Raw genomic sequence first — 11,275 nt, forward strand, 5'->3', positions numbered from 1 at the left:
TTAAAAGAAGTTGAACTTAGTTTTCTTCAAATATAAATAGTGGAATTTGAGGTGATGATAATCGAATTTCAGCATGATGTCTCAAGGATTATTACAAAAAATATGGAGCTTCTGAATTCGTTAAAAAAGAACAAGGTAAGCAATTATAGACAGTTGTTCCTTGGTTAATTCTGTTTTTAAGGTGGAAATGATCACAGCATTGTTAAGCTCTTGCAACTTCTAAACGGAGGCAAGGGCCCTGTTTGTACCAACATCATTCTCGGAAAACACAACTGCTGGATAAATCCCACAATTCCACCACCCAGCCTTCATCATGCAAACTCATTGGTTTGACACCAGCGAGAATGAGATTCTTTGCTGCACAATGAAGAATAAAAATTGATCACTAATGGCAATTTGCTTCTTTTGCTATGTGTAGTGTAGAGCAGTTAATAAAAATGAAGAATAAACATTGCCACCTAATGTGGGGGAAATGAAAGAGTAAATTATTGAAGCCCAGCATTTTTTGAAAAATTTAAAAATAAAGTGCCCTTAAAACAAATATTTGTTGTTGTGGGCAAAAATCAAGTCGGTTGCTGCATAGATATGTCGCTGAACCAATCGTCGGAACCCTTTGCCAAAGGTGCATCAATCCATACAGTGCCACTACTCTATAGATAGCTCATCAGCGTCTCTTATCATTTGCACCTTCAAGGAAGTTAATTTTTCTGGTTACATTTGCAAGAGGTAAGGCTTATCAGTGAAGATGGAAGATTACGGATGCGGTATCAGTTCGATAGCCATGATGCTGTTGGTGGTTGCTCTGCTGTTTTTGGGTCCGCTTGGAATGCCACCGTTGCAGCCTCCTCCCGCTTACATTTTCCTCATCTTCGCTTTCGTCTTGCTCTTCCTTTTCATCTACCTCTCATGCCTCCAAATGATGATCGATGGCGATTTCATTTGCTTTCCAGTATTATTATTCTCTTTTATTCAGTCGTTATCTTAAACAATACTATTAACCGTTCAAATATATATATTTGAAGGATGATATTTCATTCTCATATTATGAGTAAAGATATCGAAAATAATTATTTTATGTAAACAACGTAAATGTGTAAAAAAAAAAAGGAATTAATAGGACAAAGGTGGTTAAATAGTTTACTATAGTTAATGCTTCTTCCACGACTGGCCCATTATAAAATTGAAAACTTTTTGCAACCGTTTTGGTTGCCGCCCTTCTTCCTTCGCTTCCTCGTAGGCATTACGTTTTCGTTTTATGTGAGAAGTGCTACCTACTAATCCATCGTCGTGAGCAGAGTGTTGGTGGACGTGTTCAAAATTTCTACGGCACTGCAACTCTTTTATTTCTTCCAAATCTTTCTCATACACTATTCTAACACCACACTTCTTCACTTTAGCACGGCGTCCAAATCGATCTATGAAAGACACCTCAAGCTCATCGCATATTTTATCTAAGCAATCTGTTGCCCATAACTTATTGGTTTCACAGTCACCAAATTTATCCTCCAAGGAAAATGGATATAATTTATCACGCGACCAATAGCGAAGAAAAAGGTGATCTTTCATTATGGGCTGGTTAAATCGTTTACCCAACAACCAGTGTTAGAAAAAAAAACGGCAGCAACTAAGCAAAATTCAAACAGCCAAGACTAAAGCTCATTAACAGCAAAACAAAACAAAAAGAACAAAATGAAAATCCAAAGAGAAGCAGCAAGTAACCGAATGAGAAAAAGTCCACCCCTGCTACTTTCATTTCCATTTCAAAATATATAAGGGTTACAAAAGCAACAAGTCAGTTACCTAAACGTAACTACTCTCACCAAATTTGGCAAGTTGCCAACTAAAATATTACAAAAGAAAAGCTGAAAAAATTCAGCTGTTACATCCATCAATTTCAAATCTAAAAGTACTAGCTTTAAATATCAAGCAACTTGCCAACTTGTTAACATCACAAAAATACAAAATTTAAACAAAAGAAAGTTGCTTCTGGTTCAATCTTCAAACAGACATGTTAGCATTACTGCTGCTGGAAGTTTGTTGCATTTCAGGCCAATACTCAACACTCCTTCTTGGACTGTAGGCAACAAACACCAATTGAGTCCCTTAGAAATTCAAACCTGATTGTACCAAGAGGCTTTGTCAAAATGTCAACCAACTGATCTTGTGAGCTGCAATGTATTAGACACACTTCTTTGGATTGAACAACCTCTCGAACAAAGTAAAACTTGAGCTTAAAATGTTTGGTTTTGCCATGAAAAACAGGATTTTTGGAGATGGCAACTGCTGACTGGTTATCCACCATAATTTCAGTAGGCTCAAGCTGTTCTTCATTCAAATCACATAGCAACTTCCTAAGCCAAATGGCTTGATTCACTGCTGCAGGTGCTGCTATGTATTCAGCTTCAGCAGTAGACTGAGCAACAGTTTGTTGCTTCTTTGAGCTCCAACTGAAAACTCCCGAACCAAGTGTAAAGAAGTAGCCTGAAGTACTTCTCATATCATCAACTGATCCACCCTAGTCACTATCTGAGTAGCCAGTTAATTTCAGCTCACTTCCTTTCTTGAACATTACACCAAACTTTAAAGTACCTTTGACATACCTGAGTATTCTCTTTGCTGCTTTCAAATGAGTAGTATTGCAGCTGTGCATGAATCTAGACAGTAGACTAACAGAATGCATAAGGTCAGGTTTGGTTGCTGTCAAGTATAGTAAACAACCAATCAGGCTTCTATACTCCTTTTCATCTACCTTTTCTTCATTTCCAAAGCTGCTTAGTTTCTCTCCCACAGCTAATGGTGTGCTCACTGGTTTGCTGTTTTCCATATGAAACTTAGTGAGGATTTTCAAAGCAAATGCATGATGGCTGATAAAAATGCCTTGATCAGGCTGGTCTACTTCCATACCAAGGAAGTAAGTCATGATTCCCAAGTCCTTCATGTCAAACATGTCTTGCATATTCTTCTTGAACTCCTGAATCAAATCGACCCTGCTTCCAATCACTAATAGATCATCCACATATATTGAGACAATCAGCAAAGTCTCATCTTTGGACTTCTTTATAAAAAAAGTTGGCTCACTCAAACTTTTCTCGAAATTGAGCCTAGATAGGTAAGCATCTATCCTGTCATACCAGGCTCGAGGAGCCTGTTTTAGTCCATAGAGTGCCTTCTTCAGCTTGTAAACCTTGTCCTCCTTTCCTTGGACTTTAAATCCTTCAGGCTGTTCAACATAAATTTCTTCTTTAAGAAAACCATTCAGGAAAGTTGACTTGACATCAAGTTGACGGACCTTCCACTGTTTCTGTGCAGCCAAAACAAACAGGAGCTTTATGGTGTCCAGCCTTGCTACTGGAGCAAATGTCTCCTCAAAATCAATGCCAAACTGTTGATTGTACCCTTTTACTACAAGCCTTGCCTTGTGTTTGTTCAAAGAGCCATCAGCATTGAATTTGGCCTTAAAAACCCACTTGACACCTATGACCTTCTTCTGATCAGGTCTGTCTACCAGATCCCAAGTGTCATTCTTGTGGATCATGTCGATTTCAGCCTCCATAGCCTTCTTCCAGCTCTTGCTTCTTGCAGCTTCTTCATAGCTTGAAGGCTCAACAATGGCCACATTGCATCTTTGGTAGATATCAGCAATAGACCTGGTCCCTCTCACAGGAGCATCATCTACATTGGCATTACTGACTTCATTTTCTGCCAATTCCAGATTGCTGTCAATCTGCTCTTCTTCAAACTGACTTGTGTTAGAGCCATCTAGACTCCAAAACCTTCCTTCATCAAATTTGACATCCCTGCTTACCAAAATCTTCTTGGTTGAGGGATCAAATACTCTGTAGCCCTTCTTACAGCTACTGTAGCCAACAAATATACCAGGAACTGACCTCTTCTCGAGCTTGGTTCTTCTTTCTGTAGGGACAAGTATAAAACACATGCAACCAAACACTTTTAAATGGGAAACAGTTGGTTTGAGATCATACCATGCTTCAAAAGGAGTTTTATCATTCACAGCATGTGTTGGTAGCCTATTGAGCAGGTACATTGAGGTGTTGACACCTTCAGCCCAAAAAATGCTTGGAAGCTTGCTTTGAAACAACAAACACCTGGTCATGTTCATCACTGTTCTGTTCTTCCTCTCACACACTCCATTTTGCTGAGGAGTGTACACTGTGGTTAACTGATGATGAATCCCAGCCGGCTCACATAGCTTCTGAAATCTTTCAGACAAGTATTCAGAACCATTGTCTGTCCTCAAGGCCTTAATCCTGCAGCCTATTTGATTTTCTGCCAATGCCTTGAACTTTCCAAAAACTTCAAACACTTCTGACTTTTGTTTCATGAAATAAACCCAGCAAAATCTGGTCAGATCATCAATAAACAGTATAAAATACTTACTGCCATTCAGTGAAGGGGTCTTCATTGGTCCACAGACATCTGAGTGCACCAACTCAAGTCTTTCTCGAGCCCTCCATGCTTGGTTTACTGGAAAAGGCAACCTGGCCTGCTTACCAAGCTGGCACACTTCACAAACAGACTCATTTGCATCAACCTTAATCATGTCCTCTGTCAAACTCATCTTGTGTAGCAAATTGAGTGACCTGAAATTGACATGGCCAAATCTTCTATGCCACAGATCAGCATTGTCAACTGAACTTGTATAGGCTCTTCTCTCAAGTTGGCTCACATCCAGCATGAAACACCTATCTGCCATGGGTGCTGAAACAACTTCTCTACCAAGAACATCATTAATAACACAAGAATCATTCTTGAAAACTAGAGAGTAGCCTTTCTTAACCAGCTGACCTACACTAAGTAGATTTTGATCTATTTCAGGTACATAGAGCACATCTGTAATAACCTTGTTACCTGAACCAGTGTTGATCACAACATCACCTCTGCCTTTAGCTTCAATTAGATTCACATTGCCTATCCTGACCTTTGAAGTAAAACTCCTGTCAAGGTCCTTGAATAGGCTCTCATCTGATACCATGTGATGTGAGCAGCCACTATCCACAAGCCAACTGCATTTGGATTTGCTTGTGGTTGCAGAACATGAGGCAGTGAAGACATGCTCCTCCTGAGCTTGAAGATCTTCAGCAGTCTTGGCTTGTACTGGCAGAGTTTGTGCCTTTTCTTGATTTCTACAAATCTTTTCATGGTGACCATACTGCTTGCAACTCTTGCATTGGATGTTTGGTCTGTTCCAGCAATACTTCTCCAAATGATTAGTCTTCTTACAGTGAACGTATGGTGGAAACCTCCTTCTACCGGTATCTTTCTTTGATCTTTCCCTCTTTTCAAACCAAGGCTTCTTAGCTTTCTGACTTGAGCTGGAGCCTTCTCTGACCTTTGCTTGAAAAGCACCTTTAGGACTCTCCTCCTGTCTACTTGCTCTTCTCCGCTCAAGTGCATAGAGTGAGTTAACCAACTCAGACAAGGAAATGGTTGTGAGATCCCTCTAGTCCTCCAATGAGGAGATTTTTGACTCAAACCTTTCAGGTAAGGTGGTAATAACCTTCTCAACAACCCTGCTGTCACTGAAATCTTCTCCAAGGAGTCTAATATTATCGACAATAGCCATAATCCTATCAGAATATTGCTTGATAGTTTCTGACTCCTTCATCTTCAAATTTTCAAATTCCCTTCTAAGGTTGATGACTTGTTGCTGCCTAGTCTTGTCTGATCCCATGAACTCCTCTTTCAGCTTATCCCAAGCTTGTTTAGGTGAGTCACAGGCCATGATGCGAGTAAAAATCACATCAGACACTCCATTCTGTAGGCAGGCCATGGCTTTATGCTTCTTGGCTCGCTCCTCACCATGTTGCCTGATCTGAGCAATGGTTGGATTTGCTCTCAATGGTGGTGGCTCGACATCATTTTCAACTGCACTCCACAGATCAAGTGCTTGAAGGTAAGTTTTCATTTTAACTACCCAAATGTGGTAGTTTTCTCCAGCAAAAACTGGTGGTGGAGGAGGTGCAAAGCTCATGTTGTTGAAACTAGTTTGACAAACACGATTTTTGAGTTTATTTTGAAACAAAAAAACTTAAACAACAGAGGTCCTCAAAGACAAGAGGCTCTGATTACCATTTGTTAGAAAAAAAAACAACAGCAACTAAGCAAAATTCAAATAGCTAAGACTAAAGCTCATTAACAGCAAAACAAAACAAAAAGAACAAAATGAAAATCCAAAGAGAAGCAGCAAGTAACCGAATAAGAAAAAGTCCACCCTTGCTACTTTCATTTCCATTTCAAAATATATAAGGGTTACAAAAGCAACAAGTCAGTTACCTAAACGTAACTACTCTCACCAAATTTGGCAAGTTACCAACTAAAATATTACAAAAGAAAAGCTAAAAAAATTCAGCTGTTACATCCATCAATTTCAAATCTAAAAGTACTAGCTTTAAATATCAAGCAACTTGCCAACTTGTTAACATCACAAAAATACAAAATTTAAACAAAAGAAAGTTGCTTCTGGTTCAATCTTCAAACAGACATGTTAGCATTACTGCTGCTGGAAGTTTGTTGCATTTCAGGCCAATACTCAACAACCAGCTTCTCCAATCAATCCGTCGAGGATTTCTACCTCTAAAAATAGATCCATTACAGCTGGCTTGTTCCGAATTTCTACAATAGATATATGCTCCACAACCGATATATTCGTCATCCCTTGGAGCATCATTATTGACAAAAATGCAGCAGCAAGCAACTCCAATCCATTGACTATCTCTCTGAAGGTTGATAGGCAGGGGTATGTTAATTGAAGAGTCACTTGTTTGTTGGCTAAACCATTCTGGGATTTCACTTCCGGGCATAATAATATCAAAGATTTTTCTTGAATTTGCAAATGCCTGCAAATCAAAACACAAGTCGTTTGGTAACTAAAACCATAAATTCTCAAGTATGAGATTTTGTAAGGGAGAAAAAAGAGATCAATCGACCTTAAGAAGTTCTTTCAGCAGTGTTAATGCATTGATATTCTCAGCCAATTTGACGCAGTTAATGGCACTAATGAAAGCAGAATCCACTAAATTGCATACTTTTGATGGACTTGCAACTACTTCAAGTGAAGAACAACCATCTATCCACACATCTTCTATACTTGTTGGTAGCTCAGGCAACGATTTGAGCATATTGCAATCTGACAATCTGATAGAATAAAGCTTGGAAATTTGAATGAGAGATGCAGGTATGCTGATGAAATTGTTACCCTTAAGATTAAGACGTCTCAAAGAGGATAGGCCAGAAATATCACTAGGAATATCTCCTTCACAAAGACTGCGGTCCCTTAGATTCAACTCTCTTAATGAACTCAAACCTGAAAACGAAGGCCACATTGGAGTCATGAAATGCGTCCTTCCTCTTTGGATTACCTTGAAAAGAGAAGGCAGGATTGGTAGTAACTTAGATGATGGTCCCTTTCTCCCATTGAAAGACAAAACTTTAAGATTTTTAAATTGACAAATGAAGGATGGCGGTTCTGTTATGGCTGTTCCACTCAAGTCGAGCTCTTCCAAAAATTTTGCTTGCTGCGAATTCTCTGATAAATTTTCAACTCTATAACAACCGGAAAGATCTAGAGTTTTTAGACATTCCATTATCCCATCAATCTCTGGAAACCTAACAAGACTTGAGCAACCCAAAAGCATTAATGTTTCAAGGGATTCCATTCCAATTTTGGTCAGAAGACTCCTAAGACTTTTGCAATCTCTTAAACCCAAAAGTTTAAGACGCTTAAGCACTCCGATGGATGGATGAACATCCACTAATTTGGTACAACCTTCCAAAATAAAAACTTCAAGATTTGATGCTGTTGTGAAGTCTGGTGTCTTGATCAGGTTTTGGGACCCCTTGAGGTTCATCATTTTCAACGTATACAAGGGCTGCTGAAAACAATAAAAAATTATAATAATGCTCTTTTTTTCTTTTTTCTTTTATCTTAATCAAAGTTTAATTATTTATATTAAAATAAGCTTAAACACAAGGATCAGATGAATTAACTCTTACTCTATTTCCCTTCCATAGTTGTTCAATGCAACTGTATGGTAAGAGAAGAGAAACAAGGTTGTCCGGTTGGAAGCTTGAAGGCAATGATCTTAAAGGGCATCCTTTCCAATTTAAAAGCCGTAGCTCATTAGAAAGATATTTGAGATCATCACAAATTGAGAGGCAAAGCACTTTGAGCAATCTCAATTTTTTCATCTTTGAGAAGGCATCGACACTCAAGTTGAGCATCTTACTCGATTCCCTAATAACCATGAGCAAAAAAAGAGAAAAAGAGTTTTAGAAGATACAAAAATATTCAATATCTACAAGCTATGTTGCATTGATATTGTTTTTTAAAGCACCCATACCCAATACTTATATCTAATGCATATCCAAATATGATATTGAGATGTGTTTGAGCATAACCATGATAGACAATACTCTATCTAACACTTCCATTCGACTTTTAATTATCTAAGCCTAAAAAAACTAGAATTAATATTAATAGTACATATTGATAAGTTTATATGTTTTCTTACCTTTTATTGTCGATAATCATGCCTTCAATTACTTCGGTAGCCTATAAGTAATCAAGAATAGATAATAAGAAGACTAATAAAAAAATTGAAAATTTACATACACAATCATGAGAGTAATTCAATACAATTAAATGCTTATATTACAAATTCTTATTAATATTTATGATCAACAAATGAAAATTAACTTAAAGCTAATCAATGCCACTTAAGGATTGATATGTAAATCAATTAGACTAACCTTTAGATTTACATCATCTATTGATAAAAAAAATTGTATGTAATTTTCGATGAATGATTTACCGTGTTTTTTGTTAAGACATGATGGACATCTCTTTCGTTCCACAATCTACAATGTTTTCCAGGTTCATCAACACATTTTTCTTCGACAATTTTTCTTCCCATTTCTTGCAACAAGGCATGCATCGACAAATATTGGTCGTTATCATCGACTTTTATGAGAGATTTCTTAATGAGAACATCAATTCCAATATCTGAGAAAAACTCACAACCATCCAATACTTTCATTACCAAATCTTTCTTCTCCCTATTGAAAAAGCATGCTATATCTAAAAATATATTCTTCTCCCTTTCTTCCAATCCATCAAAGCTGATTCTTAGTGCGTCAAGAATTTCTTTGTTGGAATCTCGTTTAAGTCTTTTGATTGCACTTTTCCATTGAATTATATCTCTACCGCACAAAAATGAACCCAAAACTTCAAGAGCTAAGGGGAGACCATCAGCATAATGTATGACTTGTTTAGACAGCTCAATGAAATCATATTTTGGCGTTATATCACTATCAAAAGCTTTCAAATTGAAAAGCCTAAGTGCATCGTTGGGATTCAGTGTTGTAGGCTTATACACATCATCGCTTCGATAAGATTTGAGCAAATGTTCATCTCTTGTTGTTACAATGATCCTACTCCCTAAACTGAACCAATCACGCCTTCCAACCAAGCATTTCAAGTGTTGTACGTTATCAACATCATCAAGAACAACAAGAACCTTTTTTCTAGACAAGCTATGGCTAATTATGGCATTCCCTTCAAGAACATTGAAAAAATTAAAGCATTCATCTGGCAAGATTTGAGAAAGGAGTTGTTTCTGTAAAGAAACAAGTCCATGTTTGTTTGAAACTTCTCGAATATCAGCAAGAAAGCATTTACCTTCAAAATGAGGTAACATTTGAGTGTAAGCAACTTTTGCAAGAGTTGTTTTACCGATGCCACCCATTTCGCAAATTCCTATAATGCGGACATCGTCTTCCCCGGTGTTTATTTTCGAATACAACTCCTCCAAATGTAAGCTAATTCTAATAATGCGGACATCGTTTTCCTTTATTTTCATAAATACATCATGTATTATATATATGTATAAGTTTCATAGCCCAAGATTTCATATGTAAATTATGTGTATGTCTTTTAATTTCAATGCATATATTATGTGCCCTTTTATTTTTATATTTTGTTTATTTTCTTCATTTGATCATTAATTCATGTTTTCGTTTATATATTAAAAAGAATGTTTTTTTTTTATTTTGACCATTTATTTGATATTTTGCATGTGATTATTTTAATTTTGCTTATTTATTTATTTATATTATTTTTATACCATTGTTGTATGTATTGTTGATATGTGTTAAAGAGGCATTTATTCAAGCATATAATATAATGTTACATCATTTTTTTACTCGAATTTAAAAATAGAAAATTTTCAAAGTTGAGACAATGCTCGTATTTAGGATTTTCAAGGAAATTGAGCCCTAACGTGTTGGATTCCGATTTTCTTCGTTAAATCTAACCATCGAGCATTTCTTTTTAATCAAAAAAATAAGAACTCATTATTGGGAATTCAACATGTTGTGTCCTAACGTATTGGATGTGACGCATTGATTTCTCGAAATGAAGATTTTTTCTAAAAAATAATAAAGGAAATATTCCAAGTTTAGGATTTTGAGAAATTGTGCCCTAACGTATTGGGCCGCGATTTCTTAAATCTTGAATAAATAGAAATTCTTTTAAATTTTCATTACACGAGTATTCTGGCCTAATTCATTTTTGAGGAAATTAGAATGTCGTGCCCTAACGCATTGGGTGTGACATTTTCTTTTTCTAAAATGATAAGGGTCTTAATACGTAACGCTTGTAAGTTTTCGCTAAGGATTATATTTTTCAAATTTTCAACATTAAGACATTAATTAATTAACTAGGTACCAATTTTTGAGAGTTATGAGGGTGCTAATCCTTCCTCATACGTAACCGACTCCCAAACCCGTTTTTCTAAAACTCGTAGACCAAAGTCGTTTTTAGGTGGTCCAATCACACCTTAATAAAAGATTGGTGGCGACTCCAATTTTCATCGATAACTAATTTTTTTTCCAAAAATAAAAATGGTTTCGACACAGGTTATTACGTATTTTTTGTAAGAGGTATAAAGAACTCTTTGATTGATCTGGTTAGTTAGTTATCAGTGTGCTATTGTGTTGGTGTTGAATTAGAATATAGAATGAAGGAAAAACTGATAATATTCAACTCAACGTGGGAATCCGCCAAAAATGTAAGTATCTGCCAGTGAATTGTATGGCGTCTCACTCAAGAATCTTATGAAATTGGAGCTATTTGTCATCTTGGGTTGTTGTGCGATGAATTAACCTGAAGGTCTCAAACGATCCATAATTAATATAAGTATGTGTTGAGCTTAAGTTAGCAAATAATTTATCTTTCAAAAAGGGTATGGAAAGATCG

At 36.6% G+C, this 11,275-nt stretch overlaps 1 protein-coding gene across 1 annotated transcript; it reads right to left on the bottom strand.

Moving 5' to 3' along the window:
• Positions 1–6,485: 6,485 nt before the first annotated feature.
• On the bottom strand, positions 6,486–9,764 carry LOC121223270 (TMV resistance protein N-like). The gene is made up of 5 exons (XM_041104415.1): positions 8,832–9,764; positions 8,532–8,572; positions 8,014–8,254; positions 6,948–7,892; positions 6,486–6,857 (listed from the first exon to the last, which is right to left on the bottom strand). Exons 1-5 carry the CDS (start codon positions 9,762–9,764, stop codon positions 6,486–6,488), a joined length of 2,532 nt encoding a protein of 843 aa, XP_040960349.1.
• Between the last annotated feature and the right edge of the window lie 1,511 nt (positions 9,765–11,275).

This window comes from Gossypium hirsutum, chromosome D11, assembly GCF_007990345.1.
Source record: "Gossypium hirsutum isolate 1008001.06 chromosome D11, Gossypium_hirsutum_v2.1, whole genome shotgun sequence".
In the NCBI taxonomy this organism is placed as follows: domain Eukaryota; kingdom Viridiplantae; phylum Streptophyta; class Magnoliopsida; order Malvales; family Malvaceae; genus Gossypium; species Gossypium hirsutum.

What these genes read in the sequence shown, in the direction of transcription:
- LOC121223270 (XM_041104415.1), bottom strand. Translation starts at nt 9,764, where the DNA reads ATGGGTGGCATCGGTAAAACAACTCTTGCAAAAGTTGCTTACACTCAA. An exon ending in ATGATTATCGACAATAAAAG is followed by an intron (nt 8,255 to 8,531) that starts GTAAGAAAACAT and finishes CATGGTTATTAG; the next exon opens with GGAATCGAGTAAGATGCTCA. An exon ending in TGCTGAAAGAACTTCTTAAG is followed by an intron (nt 6,858 to 6,947) that starts GTCGATTGATCT and finishes TTTGATTTGCAG; the next exon opens with GCATTTGCAAATTCAAGAAA.